Raw genomic sequence first — 25,162 nt, forward strand, 5'->3', positions numbered from 1 at the left:
TGCCAAATATCAATCAATGCAATGAAAGACCTATCTTCAAAAAAGCCACTATAATACACCTATGTAGTTTTAGATACTATAGAAATCCTTGAAGATAAACCTTTTAGGAAAGGCTGGAAAGTGCTAAAATAGGAGTTATAAAAGATCTAATTCCTGTCATTTAAGTTATTTTTAAAGCCATTTCCAGAACTTCACTTCAAAGCTTCCTCCTCCTCCTCCTCCTCCTCCTCCTCCTTCTTCTTCTTCTATGTGTAGAATTTTTGCTCAAAAGGCATCATGCCTTTTTGTTGTGAGTTCAAGCTAAGGTTCATCTCCCCCCACCCGCCCCAATAAAAATACAGCAAATTTTAAAAGTGTGGATTGTCTTTCTCTGATAATTGTAAAGTAACCGGCCCTCCTAGATGTCAGAACAATGTCGCAACTATTTTTCTGTAGTGAAGTCACAAAATGGTCATGGGAACATTAATGTGAAGAATGTAGAACGTTTAACGAATTCTGTGCAATGCTTCTCTCCAGACAGCTGAACATTTCGGAGATCTGAACCACCTCCATTCCTGAGATATTTGCAACTGTGAGGCTCTATTGAGGCTCTAGTGTTCTGAGTAGCACAACTGCTTATTTAACCCTGCTTGTTCTGTATTTCTTTCTAGGGCTGAGGAGGATGCCAGCACCCATGATGTCCTGAATGTGGAGACGGGTGGAAGAAGAAGAGACGTTAGTCCACAGGAAACACCCTCCCCCTCTTCCTTGCTTCCTCTATTGTCTTTGGTTTGCTTCTATTTATTTCGTGGTTAGGTTAATGCATGGGCATTCCTGGATGTGACTCTTCCACCATGTGGCTCCTGAGGCTAAAGCACCATCTGTCAGTCAACATCTGGACCCTGCTGCTTCTGAGCAATGCTTGGCTGCCATTGGCAGAAGGCACTCCCAAGTCCCCCTCTCCGTTTAGGACTTTCCAGGTCACAGACTGGAGTTTGACACACTTAGTGGTCCACAACAAAACTGGGGAAGTGTATGTGGGTGCCATTAACCGGATCTATAAGCTTGCAAACAATCTGACACTGATGCGCACTCATGTGACGGGGCCAGTGGATGACAATGAGAAGTGCTACCCACCGCCTAGTGTGCAGTCTTGCCCACATGGGCTAGTCAGCACCAACAACGTTAACAAATTGCTGCTGGTGGATTATTCTGGGAACCGCCTGATAGCCTGTGGCAGTGCTTCTCAGGGCATCTGCCAGTTCCTGCGCTTAGATGATCTCTTCAAGTTGGGTGAGCCCCACCACCGCAAGGAGCACTACCTCTCCAGCGTCAATGAATCTGGAACTATGTCGGGTGTCATCATTGAGGTAAAGAATGAGCAAAACAAGCTCTTCATTGGAACACCCATTGATGGCAAGTCTGAGTATTTCCCTACACTTTCCAGCCGCAAGCTGATGGACAGTGAAGAGAATGCAGAGATGTTTGGCTTTGTTTACCAGGATGAGTTCGTCTCTTCCCAGCTCAAGATCCCATCAGATACACTTTCCAAATTCCCTACATTTGATATCTACTACATTTACAGCTTCAGCAGTGAGCAATTTGTCTACTACCTGACCTTGCAACTGGACACCCAGCTTACCTCACCTGATTCTACTGGGGAGCAATTTTTCACCTCCAAGGTTGTCCGGCTGTGTGTAGATGACCCCAAGTTCTACTCGTATGTGGAATTCCCCATTGGTTGTGTTCGAGATGGCATTGAATACCGTCTGATTCAGGATGCTTACCTCAGTAAGCCTGGAAAAGCACTGGCCAAGCAGCTGGGCATCTCAGAGCAGGAGGATATCCTCTTCACAGTCTTCTCTCAGGGGCAGAAGAACAGGGTCAAGCCACCAAAGGAGTCTGTCCTTTGCCTCTTCACACTGAAGAAGATCAAAGACAAGATCAAGGAGCGCATCCAGTCTTGCTACCGAGGAGAGGGGAAGCTTTCTCTGCCCTGGCTTTTGAACAAGGAATTGGGTTGCATAAACTCAGTAAGTCCTTCCTCTTCTTCCCTGTCGGTTCCTTCTCTTTTCCTTTTCAGCTCTGATAAATCCAAGGCTTCCGCTGGGATACTTGTGCTGTTCTTGAGTTCTCAGTTGGGGCTTCTGATTAAAGATGTGAGAGTTGTTTCACTTAAAGCAGGAGTGGGCAACTTGTAGGCCAAAACATCTGTAGGGGCCACAACTCCGAGGATCCCTCACCACTGACTATGCTAGCTAGGACTGATGGAAGTTGTAGGCCAAGACATCTGGTGAATTACAAGTTGCCCACTCTTCACTGAAAGCATGAGCACGCCACGTTCAGTGATGGTAGTTGTTTAGGTTTTTTGGTTTTGATTGTGGGGAGGAAGAGCTAGACACTGGAGATAAATATTGGGTATAGAAAAGGTTCAGAGCAGAAGGGACTCTGGGATGACTTATCCTGCCATTAAGTTAGGCTTATTTTGCTGGAGGCCAGGGGTTACATTAGGGTATGTTTAGAGGTTCTTAATTTTTCTTGCCCAGACAATTTTTCAGAGGGATGGCACTGGAGGAAAGGCCATGATTAGGGACAGGGGAAACCCATAATCCTTCTAACAAACGTTCTGGTCTGACATTCCATTTCTTCTAGGCTGAGTTTGCTTTTCACTGTTATCACCATGACAAATTTTGGCTTTTGGAAGAAAACAGCTGACCATCCACACCCTTATCCAGAGATAAGTCTTGCTGGCAATACAGACCTCCAGTAGCTGGGTGGTCTGTCCATGTCATTAAAATGGCAGCTGATGTGAAATGCTGTCTGTTACCATGTTGTGTCCTCACAGCGCCACAAAATGATATGGCATGAGGAGGGGAGAATATTAGCCAGCCGTGATGTTCCAGTTACACCTGGGACTCTGATTTCTCCTGATATTTCACATCTAATTCCAAATCAGGATAATTAAAGATCCCTACCCTGGGACCTTCTGATCCTGCAGGTTAGGGAGAATGTGGGTATAAGGAAGCTGTACAGTCAGCAGTTTCATCCTGGCAGCTAGAGCTGGGAACTCTCCCAGTTCACAGGTGTGCACCAAGCACAACTGGAGTCTCAGGTTTGAAGGGCAATTAGAAGCGAACCATTGCCCCGGGAGATATGGGAGTGAGCCAGAATTATAAGTCTAGAGATGTGCATTTTCTCAATAGAGGGAAAGTTGCCTGCCTATCCTGAGGGAAGCATTTCCCATAGGCTGTTGCTAAGACAAACACAGGAGCTGTATTGCCCTGTGGCAAGGCTGGGTGAGGAGTCTGCTTTGTTTTATAAACTATAGTTGGGTTCCTTTTCAGACAATATAAAATATAAACGGTCACTGGGAGGCTATTTCAGCTACTTGTGATGAGGATAGGAGTGTAATATATAAAAGACCTTTCAAAACGAGTGCAGTGGGCAACTTCACATGGCCAAGGTTAATATTTCTGGGACAGATACCAACTTGAAGAAAATTGACATGGTTATATTGGTCATTCACAACTGAATTCAATTGGATATATGTAATGATGGTGACAGAGAACTTCATCGGATGAGCATTTTATTGCATGCTCGTTGCTGGGCACTCACGGATTTTTTTGGGTCCCTCTCATGACATCGACTGCCTCCCATGCGCCTCCTGCCCATTCTAGCCTTCTTTGTGTGACAAAAAACCACCCCAGTAAGTTTGACTTACTTTTAAAGATGGGAGTTGCGACTATCTCCTGCTTTGGGCAGGAGAAGCAACGTGATCAAAATTTCAAAAAGAGGAAGTAATGAGTGACAAACGTGGGTAGAGAAGCAACAGTAAACAAACACAATTTCCCCGTGTGGAGTCTGAAATCGGGTTGAGTGGGGATTTCAACATCAGATGTCATGGGTCCAGCACCAGCACCCGGATCCAGAAACTCAGACCTGGATTTGCACATTGGGCTAATCCTTAATGGATATGTTTTGGTCCATTCTCCTCTCTTTTCAGTTAAAAATCTGGCCCATTCCAAATTAGCCCCATTGCACTTCCAGTTATATTACTTAAGAGCTCAATGGAGGGTGTAGGATCTGGAACCTTTGTACTGCCGTCTACTCTTTCTAAACTTACTGAGTCATAGATTCATAGACTGGGTTTGCATGATCACGATGGGGGAAATAAGCCATGTCAGCTGATTTCTCTTGCTGTAAGGGCAACTGGTATGGTCTGCTGTGTTGCGCGTACCTGGGTGGCATTGCTTGTTGGGCAGCAACTCTCAAATAAACCATGGCCTGTTGTTGGGTTGCTGCCATCTCCCAACAAGCCATGTCACCTGGATTCGCACAACACAACAAGTCATGGTAACCTGGCTGCCTGTGGGCTCCATACAAAAATGGCACTCATGGGCACTTGGCATGATGTGATAGCCCCTGTGGCTAAATTAAGCCATGGTGGGCTGTCACATTGTGTGAATGAGCCCATAGAGTTGGAAAGGTCCTTAAAGGTCTCTAATCCAAACCCCTGCTGATGAATGGAATCCAATGCTACAGCACTCCTGATAGTTGGCCTCGGAAGGTTGTGTACTCATTTTTAACCAATCTGTTCCACTGCTGAATGGTTTGTACTGTCAGGAAGTTCTTTCTAATATTTAATCTAATCTGTTTTTCTTGTCATGTGAAGGTGAAGCACTGGTAGAGAGAGAACTCCAGGCACCATTACTAGTAGTGAAGCTTAGGCTATTATTTATTTTAGGAACTTCTTACTCTGCTTTTCAACCAGCAGTTTTCTAGAGTGGCTTACATATTACGCATGTGGTGTCTTATACCCTCTGCTCCTCACATCAAATCTGTGTGGTAGATGAGGCTGAGAGAAGAGCCCTATTCACACATTCTTGAAAGGGTTTAAGTAAACACATGAGCAGGGCACGCTGCTTAGCACCACCTCTTACTTCACCCCCCCCCAATGTCACACACACACGCACACACTCATGGCGTCATCATGTTCAGCATAAATTACTAGAGGAGGCAGACCTATATGTATAGACCTGTATGTGTGTAGGCCTCCTCCCCTCTGGGGTGGGAAAATCGTGACCCTCTGGCACCATTGGCTTTACTGGCTAGGACTAATGGGAATTCTAGGCCAAAACATCTGAAGGATCACAAGTTTCCCACCTCTGCTCCAGATGTTCGTGCTGCATGCATTGCTGCCTTGGGGGCTGACATCATATGTATGACATTGCAGGGTGGGACTATGCAGCACAGCCTTGTTTCCCATTTCCATGTTTACTTAAACCCTTTCAGGAATGCCTGAATAGTGAATGGCTAGAGTGAATGGCTAGAGTGAATGGCCGAAGTTCACCCAGTGAGTTTCATAGCTGAGTGGGGATTTGAACCCAGGCCTCCCTTGCCCTCCCTGGCATTCTGTTCCACTACCCTGGCTTGATAGGAAAAATAATTATTCAAAGCTGCCGTGAAGTGGTGAAAGCCAAGGGAAAAGGATATCAGAGGTTCTGTTTTAGGAAATGAAACTGTAAACGTTCCAGGGCTTGGTTTGAATGCATCTTCTTTCTCATTCCCTCATGTTTCTCTTTGGAGCAGTGATTCATAAAAGCTGTTTGGAAACCCACACAGATGGTTTCAGGGTCTCCCACAGGGTTGGACCTGCAGATGTGTGGTCCAGTTCAGGTTGAAGTCAAAGTCTAGAGCAGGAAACAGAGATTAGTGGGGGCAGAATCAGGTATGTCCTCTGCGTCGGGCAGATGGTAAAGGCAGCAGTTGAATGGAAAGGAAGAAAGTCTATATAGCTACTCTTTGATGCATTGCTCAGGAACCAATCCTAAAGCAACAGTTTATATTAAGCCTGCCAGACTCCTATTGGCTCCTGAGATCATCTGATCTGTCTGGGCTGGCAAGCTGCAGTACCCGTGCCTGGCCATGATTAGGATGGCACTGCAGCACAGCAAAATTCAGGCCAATAGGCTGAGAAATTTGTTTAGGTTCGCATCGTAATGTGAACTTCCCAAATTCGTACTTCCCAAACCTAAACACAAAACCAAGAACACAGTTTACCATCAGATTTCATGCATTTCCAAAGCTTGGCAGAAAAACAGTGTATCTTGAGAGTGTTTGGTGTGGTAGTTTCGTACAGAAAATAATTCTACCTGAAACATAGCCCTCCATTTGCCCTCGCTACAGATAGCATTTCTGCAGCCACGTAGTGAATATAGTGTGATCTTAGAAGTTGCTCCATCTCTGTTGTGGGCTGAGGCGTTGGTGTTCACTGCATGTGTGCTTGTGCATTCGCAAGAAGAGACAGTGGCAATTCAGGCCTTGCTTTTGGGGACTAGAGGTGTGTGCGTGCAATTTTGTGGCAGGAATAGCAGTTTGGTGAGGGTCTCTGTCTTGTTTAGATGTCCAGAGCCAGGAGTGTGGAAATTGGATTTATTTATTTATTTCTCTTTGTCCTCTTATAAATTACAGACACAGCAGGGACATGCTTTCTGGGAGCAGGTGGCTCAGCTGCGTCCACCTGGAGTGGCTGGTACACAGGCATCCATTTGTAATTGTCCCTGGCAGCCCCTCCTCCTCCTCCTCTCCAGACTCTGAGGGAAACAGCTAACAGCTGCCTGACAAAGTAAAGGGTTTGCTGTCAAGAGTGCTGGGCTCACAAATCTGATTTTGGCTTCAAACTAATTCAATTTTGGTGGAAAATGATGAAATCGTTACCCTGCTGCCTGCTAGGTCACATAACTGCTGACTCAGGGGAAGGGGAAGCCTTTCTCCACTGTCTTGTTTCTCCTCCCCTTGTTCTCTCTTTCTTGGCCTGCACTGCAGGTTTCGGGGGAGCCAAGGGCAGCTCAGATCAGCTGCTCTCCCCCTGAGGATTGCCTGAGCAAAGTAGGCAGAGAGGCACAAAAAGAATGCGGAATGGGACTACGAGTGTATGAAGGTAGAGACAGAAAAGGAGGCAGCTGTTTTTCTCCAACCATATTGTGATGCTGAGAAGTTTTCATTGTAGCATAGTTGTAGAAAGTCTTTGACAGAAATATTAAATATTGGGCATATCAATGGTAATGGGCCCTGGCTGCTAGGAATCCCCCCAAACCCAGTTCCTTGGTCCAGGCTTTGCAAGGAGGGAGAGAGCCTGCTATAGTTCATTCTGGATGGACTGCTAGTCCTAGCCTACAGCATGATTTAGGCAAGAAGTCTTCCTCTTCCATGTTGAACCGCTTGATAGTGGAAGGGAAGAGGAAGCACCAAAACCTGCTGCTGCATTCCTAAAACCATCAGAAGAATCACCTTCCCTGTCTTCCGAAGGACAGATCAAAGTGTTATATGCTTTGATCATCCAGCATCATTCTGAATCTGGATCCGTTATTCACTTGTTTACTAAAAGATCAAGCTAGACATGATGTAGGAGTTCTGTGTTTGGAGCTCCTGAACTTTCTAAAATAAAAGCAGCCATAGGAAGGAGAGGATGTTTTGCATCAGGCCCACAGCACTGGGGGTTTAACACTTTGTCCTTGTCCCATGGCTGCAGTTCAACCCCCCCCCCCCCCCGCCACGCATCACCCGTGCTGCTTGAGCTATTAGTATTTTGCAAGCTTAGCAAACTTGGGATTGATCTTTGCTTGAATGGAAGGGGAAGTGCTGCTGACCAGTGACTCATGTGTTGGTGCTTTCCACTGAACTTGCCCCAGACCTCTGTCCTAGGTTTCTGTTGATTGGCATTGCACTGATGAAGGGCTGGGGTGAGATCAGGGACAGGAGGACTAGCTATGCTTTTGAGTAACATATGATTGTTTAGGTGTCCGTTGATACTTATGCAACCACATTCTGTACAGCAGTCACAACAATAATAAATATGCTCTTAGAAGTGGTTAGGGAATCATATGTTCCTGTGTATAAAATATTTATTTATTTACAAAATTTGTATACCACTCCATACCAAATAAGACACTAAAAAAAGATTAAAACTCCACATTAAAATTAAATAGAATGCCATTAAAATAGTGGTTGTCAGTTAAGGAATGCTACCTGGAATAGAGCTGTTTTCAGGAGGTGCCAGAAGGAACACAGTGTTGGTGCCTGCCTGACTTCCAGGGGCAGGGAGTTCCAAAGAAATGCGGCCACCGCACTGAAGGCTCTTCTCCTGGTGGACTCCAGTCAGGCCATAGTTCCATGTTAAACTTCGGGAATATGCCCTCTGACCAGGCAGGTTGGTAAGGGAGAAGGCTCTCTCTCAAGTATCCTGGTTCCAAGTTGTTTAGGCTTTGTACACTAGTACCAAAACCTTAAACCTGGCCCAGTAGCAGTTAGGCAGCCAGTGCAGTCCCCTCAGGAAAGGCATGCTGAAAACAGGCAGCTCACAACATCAGCTGAGTTACTGTGTTGTGCACTAGCTTCAGCTTCCGGAGCAGCATTAAGGGCAGCCCCACATAGAATGCATTGCAGTAATCCAGTCTTGAGGTTACTAGTGCCTCCATCACTGTGGTCAAGCTATCCCTGTCCAGGAGAGGCCATAGTTGGCAAACTAGCTGCAGCTGGTAAACTGCCATGGCCACTTGGGCCTCCAGTGACAGGATCTAGGAGTACCCCCAAATTACGGGCCTGATCTTTCAGAGGGAATGAAACCCTGTCCAGAATAGGCAATAAGCCTTATCTCCCTGACATGGGAACCACTCACTCACAGAGTTTCCATCTTGCCAGAATTCAGCTAAAGTTTATTGACCCTCATCTAGCCCATTACTGACTTTAGGCATTGATCCAGGACTTGCACAGCCTCTCTTGATTCAGATGGCACAGGGTGATAGAACTGTGTGTCATCTTGTACTTCAAGCACGCAAGAAAATGCAATACCCCTGCAAAAAAAAAAAAAACATTTTCTATAAGAAAGGGTTTTTACAAACCATTCTAACCAAATGGGAAACAAATATCCATTTTTATGGTGCAGAAAATGGTTGTATGGAAAGACCTTTAATCTCAGGAGAGTGGAGGGATGAAGGAAGTACTGAAAATGAAGTTCATCTACTTGCTTTCAGCTCTGTCATGTGGCTTTGTAAAGTTCCTTTTACTTCAACTCTTCAGGATTTTGTTGTTGATGGCAACTGAGTCAGCATGATAGAGCAAGCCAGAGTGAGAATGATGGGCAAGACAATATGGCAACAAGGCACCATGGCTTGCTCTTAGTTTCAGGTATCATACCTTGGAAGCAATGGTCCTCACAATCATGTGTGTTGTTTTTTCATAGAAGCAGTCCCAGCCCTCCTCATGGCTTAGCATGTTCAGACAACATGCTAAGCCATGGTTAGGCCGTTAATCCTTTTGCAGCAAATTGTTAGTGAGGGTGTTTAAACCATGGTTATCTAGCCATCATGGTTAGGAATGGTTCACATGACATGCTAAGCCATAATGTTTAGCTCAAAATGCCTAACCACCGTGGCTTAGCATGTTATCTGAACAGGGCATTTAGACGTTTTGAATTGCTTTTAAATGTTGTATGTTAAAGAGTTTATATTGACTGTGTTCAGACAACATGCTTTGGCTTGTTCTGGGTTATCTAGCTCATGATGAGCCTGGGCGCCAGGTTGCATATACAATTCTTGTTGTTATTGTGCTGGGCGAACCCAGCGAGCATAGGTAGTGCAAGGGTTAAACAACCCTTACATAGCCCTAAAACAGATCATAGATTATGCTTGCTTAACCCTCGTATAACCCATGCTTGTCAGGTTTGCATGTCACGACAACCTGAGTAGGGGTTGCACATTCAAATGGCAGCTGCACCCCCCCTCTGGTGTTGTGCAAACAGTCCTGTTATGTTTTATTATGATGTGTTGTAATTTATGCGAACCTTCCAGAGAGCTTTAGCTATTGGGCAGTATGGAAACGAGTGAATGAAAAAGAAGACAAGCACAGGGATGGCAAAGGTCCTATTTCCCCAAGATTCTGGAGCTGCCTTGGGCTTGTCCACAGTTCCCTAGATCACTCTTGGGTGGGTGAGGAGTTTGCACAGCTGTGACTAGTGTCTGTGACTTTGATAACAACAAAAAACAAAAAATGAGGGGGAATTGACAATGGTAAGGCAGTATGATAAGGTGTCCCCAATGTTATGAATCAATTTAGAACTCTTAAAAACAACAACAACCATGATCGTTTTCTAGTGTTCTCCAGTGATGCTTGTAATTGCTGACCCAGTTTCAAATTGAGTTGAGAGGAGCTCGCTCATCACTGATCGCAACAGCTGGAAAAAGTGCTGTTACAATAACGGTACATACTGCTGGCGAGTTCTGTTATAGCTAGATTCACACGTTACTTTGTCCATGCAAGTGCATGCCTGAAAGAGGCCAGGATGTCTTGCATGGAGAGAGAATCTTTTGTGTGAACAAATGCTTAATCATAACCAGTGACATTGAACTAGCCCTTAGGAGAACTAGTGTCCTGGTGCTGTAAGGCAACCTGGATTTGTCCAGAGCTGCCTTGGATCCAGGAAGAGAGGAGGCCAGACTTGGCTGGGAACACAGGAGATGTTTGCAGTTCTTCCCCAGCGCTGAGGAATTGAACGCACTTGGCTGGAGAACTCATTCCAGATTGTTTGTTTGTTTCCTGGCTTTGAACCAGGAATCCATCATACTGGAAATCTGACCTGGGCTAGGATGCTCTACTGAACACTGCAAACTGTTGCCTTGTGGTTTCTGCTGTCTTTTTCTTGTTCCATTTGTGGATCCTGGTCAGAGAGTCAGCACCTGCTTTTAGAGGATAAAAAACGATGGGCAAGTTCACTTGGCCCGCTTGCTGAGTTTACATACGCAACCCATTAATGGTTGCAATAACTTGACTCTGGTAAATGGGAACTTCACTGGGATCTCAGGCTGACTTTTCTTTTAACTCCTTCAGTACTGGAAAAGAAGTAGTATATCCAGTTGGAGTTGTTTTGCATGAAGCAATCTGCATTGCCAGTGATGTTGGTTCATGGGTTTTACGGCAGGTGTTTGGCTCAATTTAACTTGTCCTAGAATTTTGTCACGCTGCTCATCAGAGGTTTGTGACCTGATTGCATTTATGCACCTTGGGTATATAGACATAACAATTTCAGCATTTACCTTTTCCCAAGATCCTGAAGTTTTTTTGGGAAGGGACTAATGTGGCAAAAAAATGGGAAGTGGAGATGCTTGAGGCACTGCGGGACAGTCTCTGGGTCATGGGGGAATGGCTATTTGGCTGGTCTTGTGCCATAGTGTTGAGATAAAAAAATATTTCCCCCCCCTCTTAATTCCTTCAAACTTGTATAATTTTTCTTCTAGTATATTACAGGCCTGGATTTGAATCACAATCTTCATTAAGTGCTATAGTTGAGGACTAAGGCTGCAACACCATACACAGTTAACTGGGAATTGGATTGGCTAACTTGAAATCAGTGGGGCTTACTTCTGAGTAAACATGCATAGGATTGTGCTGTAAGGCCCTCATCCTTCGAAATAAGATTCTTTCCTGTCAGCACCTCCCAATCAAATCTTAGCATAGCTAAACATTTATAGCTAAATGAAACAAGGGTGTTCACAGAGTTCCCGTTTCTGTTGAAGTTGTCAGGAAGCCCGGAAATGAATGGCTCTAGGGGACAGCTGAATTACTAGCCACTTAATAAAGCTACGCGAATGAATATTGTCTTTCCTGTCCACTCCTTCATTGCCCTCATAAGTGGGCTTGAAGTAAGGTAATGAATCAAGGCGACATCCATGTTTCACCCTGGCAAAGTGTCTTCTTGCTCTGTGTGTGAACTCTGTGTCCTTTATGGAAGTCCTGGAGATTGGACATTGAACTAACTAGCACCATTGTGTATGAGAATACTGTATGCTTGTGTGTGTGCGCGCGCGTACTCACCCTGTGTGCAACCTATGTATACACCTGCAATTATCCATGACTTTTGGGAGTCACCCACCCACACATACATTTTAACTGTCTTTAATTTTAGCTAATTCCACCATTATTTGACAGAGGAAGAGAAGTACACACTTTTTTAAAAGCAAAAAAGGGTTTCATAGTAATGTTTGAGCAAATCGAATGAGCGATTTACTTTACAGAATTTGTAGGAATGATTCACCCAGTTAATTAAAAATTATGTCAGATTAAATTAGGTCTCTCAGCCAATTAAAGAGATCTTAGTTGATTACTTATATGAGTTTTAATTGTTCAATTAATTGCATCTGCATATATGTGCATAAAAATAAAACAGCAGTTTTAAATAAAAGCATTCTTTGTTTTAAATTATGCATCCATGTTTCACAGCATGCACCATTAGAAGAGGCATTCTGTTTGAGAGAAAAGGAAAGCTTCTTCCATCAACAGTTTATTTAAATATTTATACTGGAAATGTAAAACATTTTTATACAATCAAAAGATTTTAAATTAATCTAATCAATTACTTGACTAAGTATTGCAGCCGTAAAATATTTCCTTATAACTTGAAAAGCACATTTAGATGCCTTACAGATCTGCAGATTTTTATTGCTACACCATGTCTCACTTCCAAAACATGAACATCTCCAAATCTTCCATGTTCAATATATGTTGAACATATATTGTGAGACTCTGTTCCTAAGAAAGAGCCGATGCATGTGGTAGGGTTGCCATGTGGGTGCTGCGTTAAGTCACTCTGGGCCCATTCAGAAGACACGTCAAACCATGGCTTTAACCATGGTGGTTAAGCCAGAAAGCCAGACCGTGTTAAAAGCCAGACCTTAAACCATGGCTTTAACCACAGTGAATAAGGCCTTTTGCTTTATTTACCATGGTTAAAGCCGTGGTTTAACGTGTCTTCTGAACACAGCCTGACTTTCTGGCTTAACCACCGTGGTTAAAGCCATGGTTTAACGTGTCTTCTGAATGGGGCCAATATGTGTATTAAGTACTTCTTATGTGCAGCAGCTCAGATAAGCCCATGCAATCAGGGGGAAATTACACTCTCCCCCCCGAAGTGCTCCAAAGTAGAGCACATGTTTTGTATGCCTATGATACCTTTAGTTAAGGATCTCAGGAAGCAGGTGATGAAGGAAATTTGTGTTTGAGGGCTTTTGCTAGGCAAAATACTAGGTCCTTGTGTCCCAGACTGCCCTCTGTTTTAGTTCTGCTTGTTCTTTTGTCCAGATTCCAGTTGCCCTCTAAAATTTGAGGCTTCTAGGTCTGGACACTGCTGTAGTATATAAATCTAAACTTCTCTATCTTTATGGGTTAAGGTTAGATTGGAAATTGCAGTGTATTCTGGGAGCTGGAGTTGTCTCCTTGTATCTTCAAGTTTTGGATGTGTGAGGGGAGGGCCTTCCAGTGATGGCAGTGAAGAGGGACCGTGGCCTCAGTAGCTGCGGGCGGCTTCAAAATGATGTTGATCAGTAGGCTGGCAAGTCAAATTTATTTATTGGCCTCATTTATTTCATTTGTACCTGCACCGTTCTACCAAAACTGGCACTCAAGGCAGCTGGGAGAGAATACGAGAAGGGGAGGGAGAGATGGAGAGAGGAGCATAGACAAAATGGAAGGAAAAGGAGGTAGAAAGGGGGTTGGATATAGGAAAGAAGTGCATGAGATTGTCTCAGGAAAGGAAAGAAGAACCATTGGGTAAAGAAGGGGAAGGAGACCTGGGAGGTGTTCCGTCTTTCTGGAACTGAAGCTGAGATGAAGATAAACAGAGACATAACAATCAGCTGCATTCCAAACCCATCCCACTGAACTCAGATTAGTTCCAGGATGATTGGGAAATGGTTATGCCTGCCCTCCCTGTCCCACTCATTCACTCACAAAATGGTCCTTCCAGTCTTTCCCATAATGCACGGCTTGTGTTTCTTCCCTCCCACTTCCTCTCATCATGCAGTTGTTCCTTTACCTTCTACTTTACTCTCCCTCTGGCTGGTTGGTGAAAGCAGTAGGTGAGGGATCGGTATGTGTGTAATTACTTTGACCCTCGAAAGAGTGTTTGTGTCCAAAGGACACAATCTTCTCCACTTTCTTGATGAGTATTGTATTCCTATCCGAATTATAATTAATTGTTTCTAAATTTGCATCTCTTCGTATACACTAGCATATGCCAATTTGTGTCTTTGTTTGTCATCTTTTTGGTGATGCACCCTAGATGCTGTTGGGCTAGATGGACCAGTGTTTGACTGAGGGTAAGGTTGCTTCATATGTTTACATGTCTGGCCTTGGATTTCAGTCCCTGAAAAAAGGAGTGATTTAAAATTACGAACAGGTTCAATGCACACCTGCTACCTCTCTCCATAGTGAGAAAATAAGTACTGTACCTATTAAGTAGGTATAGTTGGAGAATATGATTTAGCTAGTTGTGAAGTTGTACCTGCTGTGAACCATGCCAATTTCCCTTCATTACAGGCAGGTGAGTGAAGGCATTTGTTAACTTGAGAGCTGGTTATCTGCTTCAACAAGCAATATGGCTGTAAGTGAGCTTGTGCTTCAAAGATGTACAATTGTCAGGAAGGAATTATGTTTCCTGTTATGGCTGACTATGATGGACCAGTATGAGAATTTCATATTGTACCCAATGCCCTTCTACCACCATAAAACGCCCCAAATCTATTTTCTTCCCACCAAATAGTCCGATTCGATCTGGCCTTTTATTGGTGTGGCACCTGCCTGTGCATCCCTAACGAGTCATTTTGCTGCTAACAAGCTAATTGCTGGCATAATTATTTATTGAGGTGGTGTCGGTGTAGCATCGCAGGCGGGCGCCAGGCACTCTTCCGCAGCCCGGGAATGCAGCTGTATTTGTCACTTCCCAGAGAGTTTGTTGAGACAAAGCAGAGAAGAGTAAACACCATAAACATTTATGCTCTTGCATATTCAGCAGCAGATGAGGTTGAGGAAGCTGCAAATTGGAGTGTGGAGAGCAGTGTCGAACAAAGATCACGTGGGCTGAGGGGTGCTGCCGGGGCATAAATACCTTTGATGGTTACGCTCCAGCCCTCCTGGGATTTGAAAATTTTGTTAACCCCTTCGCTGGTACTAAGCTATACATTCTAAGAGCTAACAGTATGAAGACATAATGCGTAGGCCTTTCGGGAAAAGGGTCATGAGGCTAAGGTTAAAGGTGCTTGGAATGATGATGGAGACGTCCCATTCAAAAGTGCGTTATCTCTGTTAATACTGATGCGAGCATGAGTCAGTTTTCTGATCTCATAGTGCACATGTGCTGAATATTACCGCTTGGATGCATTCTTATTCATCCTACAACAGATTCCTAGCCTCCCCTGCCCACCTTAATAGGCCGCATATTTCACATGAAGATGTGATCTTTCATTAAACTAAATAGAAAAAATGGATACAATTCCTACCATTTCATGAGTGCTTTTAGAACACCAGGACTGTACTGAATGTGGCAAATTTGAATCTGCATATTTTAAAATGAATTAGTATGTGTAAATAAGTGCCTGGACAGGGTCCTCCCTGTCCCCTCCAACTGGGAAAGATGGTGTTCCTGTCTGCAAGTAAAGTGGTCCCCTTCCGTTGACTTTGTGAATTATTTCTTAGGCCTAATTATTTGCTGCTTCCTCATCACAAACCTCTGTTAAAATGAGCGATGGGATTCAATAACAGCTGAGCAAGCGAAAGGGAATAGCAGCTGTGAATTGGTTTGCTGGGCCTGAGATGCCTCTCTCAGCTTTCCTGCTCTTTTTGATGCTTTCCCCATCACCCTTTTTACCAAAGTGCAGAAGGTCGGGGTTAGCTGTTATTGCTTGCAAAGGTGCAGGCCTATGAGTGACTGTTGCAATTTTAGGGCTGCCTGCTGAGGCCCTTTAACTGCACAACTTGAGAGGAATTGTTCCATGCTAGGCACTACTCCCCCCCCCCCAAAAAAGGGGGGGAACCAAACAGAGGAAAGCAGGCAGGGGTTTGGGCCTGAAAGACTGCAGATAGCTGGCTGCTTAAAAAGGCACCCTGGCTGGATACAAATAGGATGTGAAAACAAATTGTTCATCTTCACAAACTGTTCATTCTTGCCCTAAAGCTTTTTGTATTAGCCCCAATTTTTGTTTACTTCTAGTCCGTTTCCAGAATTGCCAACCCACAAATGTTTTTTAAAAAGCTTTTTTTTTTTGCCAACAAACTGAGTTGTAAGATTTAACAGATCAAGTGCACTTAACAGTTATTTGGATTTTGTGCCATTTTTTAATATTACAGTAGGGTTTTCAGAACATATCCCATCAGCCATAAGGAGTCGTGTCCTTGTTTTTTGTGAATACTTTTTAGGATCGTTCTAAAGGTTTGATCATGAAGCTTGTGCTATTTAAGCTTCTAAGGAACCCTTGAACACGTAGTAATGAGGTTTCCCTCCAGTTACAGCTACAATTATATGTGCTGTTCTACACTTGCTGTCTTACATCCCAGTTGTCCATGAACATCACAAAAGTTGAAAGGTGAGAAGACGGGACACCTGGTTCACACGTGGTACAGGTTGAGTATGGATTTTTGTTGAATCGTGGGTGGTTGTTCAATTGTGAGTTATCATTATGTGCGAACCCATAATCGTGAACAACCCAGAGTTCACAACAACAAACCATGGGTTCTCTTCCTGGGTTGTCCATCATTAAACTGGGTTTGGGCAACACAGTGTGGCTTGTCATGGGTTATTTAACCCATAGTGAGCCACAGCACCCATGGGGTGCCAGGTTGCATATGTGAACCCTACTTGGGTTGTTGTGTCATGCGAACCCAGCGAATGTGGGTTATGCAAGAGTTGTTTAATCCTTACACAATCCATGCTTGCTGGGTTTGCAAGATGTAACAACCCTTGAATGGAGCTTGCATATTCAAAATGGCATCCTCATGCCTCCCCCATACACCACAGCTTCACAATGGCCAAAATAACCCTGTGTGGGGTGTTGTGTTGTGCAGACAGCCCCATACTCTGAATTGTTGTTACATGCGAACTGAAATGGTCTCTTTAGCTTCCTTGTTATTGTTTGGGTTTCCTGTGCTGTATTTAGCTTCAAGCAAAGGTTTACACAAGCAGGCAATCATGCAAGCTTCAGTAACAAGCAACTATTTGAAAGCTGTGTGTCTGGCTTAAACTATCTGGAAAATTTCTGCCAGAAATAGAATTCTTCTTCCAGTTCCTCTCATATCCTGCCTAGATGGTGCTTCTAGTATATTGTAATTGGTGTAGATTTAAAATATACAGGTGTGGAGAATTCCGCAGACCTGAATTTCTGAATCCATAATGAGACTTCACCCCAAGTTAGGGGATCCCACTCATCTGCATATTTACTCAGAGGAATTCCCATTGTGTTTGATGAGAATTACTCCCAGGAAAATGTGCCTAGGATTGCAGCCAGTAGAATCTGGAGGGCATCTTACGTGCTGGGCCTGGCTTTGGGCCTGTCACTGCTTATGATATCATCGCTAGTACTTAGAGTACCGGTCAGGTGGAGGCCTCTATGGCATGGATTGGGCTATTCACAGGACAGATATCCTACAAATGTGCTAAGCAGTAGCAAACGTTTGAAAAGGAAACAAAAAGAGGAACAGTGACTAAAGATTGAGAACTGAGTGCAGATAGTGACTTCCTCATCTAATTTTATTAGTTACATCACAAAGCAAATTAATCCATCACCTGAATACTTTTTAAAACAAACATGTACACACACACATTTTATAGATGTTGTTAAATGTGATAACCTTTAAGGGCCTGACCTTAGGGCTAACTAAAGCTACTCCCTTAAAATGCACACAGACCTGGTTCTCACATAATAACAACATGAGTTGTCATGCACAAGCAGTTTTTGTTGGGTTAGCCACTGGGTTGTTTAGCCCCTACCTAAACAACCAATGAAGCAGCCAATCGTAGGCTGTAGATTAAAAGTGGAAACGGTAGACACACTGCAGGCAGTGCACCCACTATCTCCTGCTTGTCCCTGGCAGCCCTGGTTTATTTAACCGATGGCTGTTGTTACATGTGAAAGGTCCCACACACCCACACCCACTCCCACACCTGTTTCTCCCAAAGTCTTCAAACAGAAATACCAGTGGATTCAACTCTCTGTTCCTTGGAAACTTGTGTCAACTCTGAGTGCATCTGGTATCCCTCTTTTAGCAGTATTGTTCTCTCAGCTTTGCTTGGTGGTTGTCTGTTCAGGATGTGCAAGCGAACAACATCCACAGCTGAAGGCTGCTGGTAACTGGAGGTCTTTCATTATCGTACTATATTCTACTAGAATTAGCAGAGCAAGGGTTTTGGTGCTTAGCATGTGGTCGTTGCCCCATTAAAGACCTTGTGGGTATTTCAGCTTGTACACTGCTGGTCACAGGGTTTAAGTTCTTCACTTATTTCTCTCTTCGGTTTCCCTCTCTGTTTTCTCTGCGTCCCCCAGACCCTGAAATTCATGGTCAGAGATTGCTGGACCAGATGTTGTCATGGCAACAGCGCTCTTCCTGCTGAGGTGGAGATAGGAGCAGATTTCACGGTTCAAGGAATTTCCCCATTCCTGACCTACCCCTCCCTCTTTCCTTGTGGTGTTTTCTCTACATCTTCCTGTCATCCTCTCTTAGTACCAAGCGGCTATGCCTCAGAGCCTGAAGGGAGCACACGTACACTGTGTGTTCAGCGTAGACATTTTACCATCCTTCCTGTGCCTTGGAGTGGGGGAGATAGGTACTTTGAGTGTTCGCAGAGGCAGGCAGGGGCATCTCATGGGATGATTGCAGTGAGGATCTCTTTTGAGGCGTAGGCAAGGACAGTACCTGAATGGTGTGCAGGAAAAAGCTGATGGTGAGGAAAGAGGACTTCTTCAGACCCTAATCATTTGCTGCTTGTCCTTTTTTATTGTATTAAAATGTTAGGGGCCTTCAGCGGCCAAGAGGCAAGGTACAACCTAGGTAATGGCAGAACATTCTTGCCCAACATGTTTGCTCCTTGCTCAAGAAGCAGTGAGTTTGGCCACTTGGTCCATTCTGGCCTCCCCCCCCTCCCCCGCTCAAATAGCTGTGAACTTCAGGCTGATGTCCAAATTAGGAGCTAGAAGGAGACTAGGATTGTAGTTTATGCTGGCTACCAATCCATTATTTGGGAGTGAACAGTGCACACTACTGTAAGTCTAAACTCCTATGGCTTTAGGGACAGTTTCCTAGAAACAAGATCATGATAGGCTGTGCATATAGTCATATCAAAATATTGACATAACAGAATTTGTGCAAAAGTAAGCAACATTTTGACCTTAGAAAAGTTGAGTCTGTGACTTTCATTAATTGTGCAGATTTGCCTATATTTTCTTCTTTGTCTCAACTTACTCTACTTCTGCTAGCCATGCTGGATGAGCACAGAGCAATGAATAGGCACTAAAGTCCCACCTCCTTTCTAGGAATCACCATGCATTACCCTCACTTTTAAGCCTATCTTGACTGCCTTAAGGACTACAAACTTAAGGAGGCTTTACTTGAACTAGAAATTGCCGGTAGGCCACAGAAACCTGTGAGAATCATCCATTTCCTTGGGGGCAGCAGGTCTTGAGTATGGGAGGGCTCAGGAAAATTGCCATCAATTGTCTTTGGCGATTGAAGTCTGGCTGAGGTGAAGTGGTGTTGACACATTGTTTTAGTTAATGTCACCTTTTCACTTTTGAAAACCTTTTGCTTGACTTTTTTTTTAATTGGTTTAATGTGAAAATTGATTGTTTTATAGTGTGATGTTACCTGCCTTGAGTATTTCTTCAGAAACAGAAAGCTGTGATTTAAACGTTTTAAACAAATATTCTTTTAAAGTAGGTTTTTTTGTATTCCACTCCCACCTCCTGACCCCCATTACTATAGGAAATAGCCTTTTGGAAATACCCTAAGATAAAGTTTGTCCCTGTAGAAATTTTGTTTGAAGTGCAAACAATAGTCCCTTGGCAGAGATGTTTAAATACATAAAGAAGTTTGTAGTTTAAATGAAATTAGTTCATTCCAGGGCTGGCCCAAGACATTTTACTGCCTGAGGGAAAGGGAAAGATGGCCTCTGTTTCCATTCCACATTCAGAAGCTGACAGGAACTGCAGTTAAATCTTACTTCAACAATGGTAATGCTGTAGTGTCCTTCACCACTCCTGAGGGCAGTAGGCTAGTTTAGGGATTGAAGGTCAACCCATGTAGCACATCAGCTCTGTCCTCCGTGTCAGGAAATGGTGGTGGTGGTGGTGGTGGTGGAGACTCAGGTGGAATGGTCGTCAGGTTGTCACTGCTGCACCCCCCCCCCCAAAGCATCTGCTGCTTGAGGCAGTTGCCTCACTTTTCTTAATGGGAGGGCCAGCCCTATAAGAAGCATTTCCCGATGAATTGGGAATCTGTTTTAGAATGGCCTGTCCTTTAGTGTTTTGGCACTTGGCGCTAACGTGGAATTGTTAACCCACCTTCCCCCATGTATTTTAGAACTCAGAGTTTATTGGTAAACACATGTAGGTTATTACATGCTTATCACTTGTCACTAATGTGAAAGGCATGGGTGGACAAGCCTTACTGGCCTCCTATATGTTCTGAATGTAGCTTGCTAAAAATGCATACTCTGAAACTTATCCACAGACATCACTTCCCCACCCTCCCTTTAACGCCACTCAACTGTTGTGAATGGGATCCATTTTATCCTCTGTCGAATTGCGTCTTTCTCTGGGGCAGAATGTAGGAGCTGTTGAACATCTGTGCAGACACAAGGCCCAGCAGCCTAGGACAGGATGTGGGAAACGTGGTATCCATTTGAAACTGCAGAGAGGAATGTATATGGACAGATTCTGTAGTTTGCATGTGTGTGTGTCTGCAGCTTGCAAGCGCATTCCTCTTACAGCCGATGAGATACAACATTCCCTATTTAGGAGTGACCGGGGGGGGGGGGGGGGGGGAGAATTGGAAAGCACACAGGTGTGGAATTATATAGTATAATTCCCCTTGGGCCCTGTAGCACAGATGATAAGAGCTGTGCAATGAATCCTTAAGATGATGAGAAAAGCCATTAAGAAGAATTCCTCAAGTGCTGCTGGTTTAAACATGTGCATGGAGGCCTAGCCTCTATTAGGACAGCTGCCGGCCACTGTAACTTGACTTGGCCCTTTGACAAGGACAGGTAAATTCTTAGTCATGTGGTAGATGTTTGGTTTTAAGAGGAGCAAGTTTAGGCACCAGGCAGCTGTTGTAAGGACAGGGAGAAATGGCTAAGCCCACTTTATCATGCCAGCTAGAACCCTTGACTGCTGGGCTCTCATTAAATTATAGGCAATTCTGGTGGGGACTTGCCTATTTTATCTTTTGTACAGAATGCAGTGAATGTAAGGTGGTGTTGGTCGTAGCAGTAGGAAGAATATAGAGCTATTCTGCTTAAAGTAGTGGCAGGGGACTTGTATCTAAAAGTTTCCTGTTAGCCAAAGCAGGCCAGTGCCATCTATATTTCAAGCCACCTGGATAAGACTAATTAGATGAGAGATTTGCTGCAACACAGGCTAATACTGCCAGCTATGGTTAATTGGAACAGGAACTGTCTGTGTGCCAATACACTCCCCCTTTGCCATTTCCCTCCCTTTCTTTCATGTCCAGCAAGACAAAGATGTCCTGGTTCCCCAAACCACCGTTTCCTTTTATCCCTGCATCAGGAAACTGTGGTTTAAGGGCTCCCTCCAAACCAGGATCCCCCCTAGCATGGTTGTTCATTCCTTTGGCAAAGTACCAAGATAGGTATGTGGGTCAGCACTCTCTTAGGAACCACTAAGTGAACAAAGAGTGTAAAGAATAAAGAATTAGGGTAAGTGGCAATTATTCCATTCATGGAAGGTTGCCCTTTAAAAGAGCTGCAGTAGCCTGATCAGTTTGCTGCTTTCGTCAGTAATTTTTAGGCTCACCAGGAAAGGAAACATTAATGCAGCCTACGCAGTGGAAAGATGTCTTCGCCAAAGCTGGGTGTGTGAAGGGAGGGGCGAGGAGGGAGCACATGGGCACATGGCTTGTTCACAGTCCAATAAACCACATGGTTTATTGCAGGGATGGGCAGAAAGTAGATCTCCAGATGTTTTAGACTTCAACTCCCAACATGCTGCCAGGGTCTTCCGGGAGTTGAAGGTGAAAACATCTGGAGATCTACCTTCTGCCCACCCGTAGTTAATTGAACTGGGATCTGCACAGGGGCTCTTGCCCGATATATACTTAAATTGAGCTTCGTGCTAGCTGTGAAAGAGATTGAGACCCCCAGCAAAATGGAGCTCTAGTTTTGACGTTCCTGAAAGAAAGACTGTTTTATCCATTACAGTTGAAGCTGGAACATGTTTGAAATGTAGTTTATTTGTAGTTGATATTCACTTGTACCTTGCAATGTGTATGGCAGAGAAGCTCATATTTTTCTCTGTGTATATACCGCAAATAAATGAGGCAGGGATCTTGATCCAGTTGTAGCTTTCTGCAATGTATTTCTACAACTTACATGCAGTTAAAAACAAACAAATAGCAAGTTGCCATCTTGTTATGGGGTAGAAGCCAGTGCACAGTACATTTTTAACATGTACTCACTTCTGCTGTGATGTGTGAAGTGCCCCTTAGTTGCTGCATCTTGGCAGCAATTTAGTCTTTTGAGTTTTACAGTAGAAAAAATATTAAGACACAGGAACATCAGAAATACTGCTGACTTCTAGATTTTGGTTTTGTTTCTTCCCTTTGATAATTCCCACATTCAACAACTGCCCCTCTTTTCCTTTCACACTTTTCTGAAAGTACTTTGAAAGTAGAAATTTGATAGTGAAATGGTGAACATTTCACAGTAATTGCTATTATCTGTGTATGATATTCTGGTGCATGCTTATATCAATTTGGAATATTTTTAAGGAACAAAGGTGAAATGATAGGCTCCATGGACCACCTGGGACATCCCTGGGATTCATAGGAAGGGATGGGAAGTTGTGAAGAATGCTTTCTCTTTCTCTCTCTCTCTCTCTCTCTCTCTCTTCTGTTTCTCAACAGAGAGCTCAGTTTTCCTTGCAGATTTGGAGACTCTCTTCTCATTAGGAACCATATACTACATGACATCCTAAGATATTGTCAGATGGCTAATCTCTCTCTTTGCTTTTCTCCATCTCTATTACAGCCCCTGCAAATCGATGACAATTTCTGCGGGCAGGATTTTAACCAGCCGTTGGGTGGAACGGTCACCATCGAAGGCGTGGCACTTTTTGTGGATAAGGAGGATGGCATGACATCAGTGGCTGCTTATGACTACCGTGGGCACACCGTGGTCTTCGCTGGCACACGAAGTGGAAAGATAAAAAAGGTAGGGGGCCATGCGTTTTCCTGTGTTTTGTAGAGTTCTGTCTCTTGAGCCGTAAGGGAACACCATGCCCTGTGCTTTGGTCATGCGGTTAAAGCCGGATGTGAGAGTGATGGAATGGAAAGGGCAGATAATGGAAAGGGCAGATAATTCCTTGCACACACTTTTGAAGCTATTTCTATATGGAAGGATTTGACCTTGAGCAACTGTTGCTTGCTCCTCTAGTATCCTTTCTATCTTGAGTGTTCTTTCACCCAGAAGGATTGCTCTTCACAAAATCTCTCCTTGGTCAGCAATATTTTAAAATATAGCTTGATGTTACATAGCAAGGGTGTTTCTTGGTACCATGCATGCTTTTTCTAAAACCAGATTGTTTTTCTTCATGTCTTGAGAGCTATTCAGCAAGGCTTCTAGGATAAATAGAAAATAGCAGACTCAGCCATTCTGTTTTTTAAGCTCTGGATAGAGAAGGCGCCCTTCGCTTTAGAGAATCTTTGGCTGCCATAGAGGTTGCCTTGGCCATCGTTCCTACTCTGACTGCCATTTCCATGAAGTCGTTTTGCTACTTCTTTGTTCGTATCTGCAGTATTGTTACATGTGTTTGCCTGTGTTACATTAAGCAGGCATGTTTCCCTGAGGACGATGGCTTTGCTCTGTTAGCAGGAACCAAGGAATTCTGATAACTCTGCATGAACAAAGATCTGGCTACAGAATGCCCCAATGTGGATGATTTAAACCATCTGTGGGCCAAAGTCCACAGAGCGGAGGGATCTCATCCTTCCCCAGCTACACAAAGGCTTCTTGTTGCTGGTAATTAGCAAATAACTGTTTGTCTTTTCCTCAGTATCTCCACAGGGCATGGATTTCCTGCTATCATAGCATCATTCCTATAATTACAGCTGGATATTCCCTGTGTAAACACAGCCGGTATTAACTGTATCTTTAACCAGGCAAAACTGTGTTTAGGGTCCTAGAAGAATTTTAAAGAATGCATTCAGCCTAGTAAGAGACTCCTTGTAAGCCAAGACATCATGACACTGGGTTCTGAACTAAGGAATGGCCTGAATTTTTATATTTCTCCCCCCACCCCCGGCTAAGCTTTTAATTTTCAAAGATTACAAGTATTTTCTAGTACTTGGGATAGCTGCTTGTGAATATGAATGCAGAGGGGAATGAATGCAGTGACTTAGTGTATTCATTGTAGTGTTAGCATTGGAAATATTCGTTATTATATGCTTAATTCATACAAAATTGAGCATATGATAGATGCAGTTGTCCATTTCTGGACAGCAATCTCTGTCCAGCTTGTTAGAGAATTTTACTTTTGCAATAGCAAAAGACCCAGTTTTTCTACATATGCACTTGACAGTCAGTCCTGGATCACTGTTGTTGCTTTAATTTTTGAAGTGTACACTTTAAAAAGTATAATGTGTAATATGACCCTTGTCTTGGAAAGCTTGTTTGTGAAAGGGCTGGTCAGCATACCAAATTACGACAATGGGCAGGAGCTGTGCTCCGTTGAAGGTTTGATACAGTGCAGTGTGAAAATTCATGCTCACAAGTGGGACTTGCAATAAAATATTGCAGTGTGGAGTGCACCTCCTCAGTCAGCCATGCCCTCTTCCAGAATATTCCATTCCATTCCCCCCGCCCATCTGGTATTTCATGCCCCCCCCCCGCCCAACAATCAGTAACCAATGAGCAGACTCAGTCCTCATTGGGCTGTGGTGGGAGTCCTCCTACCCACCTCAAGTTAGTTTTTTTCCATCAGTGGGTGTTTCCCCCCCCCCCCCCCGCAATACAAACCTCAGGTTTCCTCCAAGCTTGCCCTTTTTTTTTGGTATGTGTGTTGTGCCATTTTGGCTACATAAGCATCAATTTAGCTAAATAAGCATCCAAGCTCACACCTCCGGACATCAGAAA

The 25,162-nt window shown here is 44.0% G+C and overlaps 1 protein-coding gene across 2 annotated transcripts in view; it reads left to right on the forward strand.

Annotated features, from left to right (window-relative positions):
- Positions 1-25,162, forward strand: part of PLXNA1 (plexin A1) — a 340,506-nt gene that overhangs the window by 54,700 nt on the left and 260,644 nt on the right. For both annotated transcript variants that reach the window (XM_063121369.1, XM_063121370.1), the window contains exons 2-3: positions 651-2,012; positions 23,060-23,242. In XM_063121369.1, the coding sequence (XP_062977439.1) occupies positions 804-2,012; positions 23,060-23,242 (1,392 nt within the window). In that variant the 5' untranslated portion in view covers positions 651-803. The remainder of the gene's footprint in view (positions 1-650; positions 2,013-23,059; positions 23,243-25,162) is intronic.

This window comes from Elgaria multicarinata, chromosome 3, assembly GCF_023053635.1.
Source record: "Elgaria multicarinata webbii isolate HBS135686 ecotype San Diego chromosome 3, rElgMul1.1.pri, whole genome shotgun sequence".
Taxonomy (NCBI): domain Eukaryota; kingdom Metazoa; phylum Chordata; class Lepidosauria; order Squamata; family Anguidae; genus Elgaria; species Elgaria multicarinata.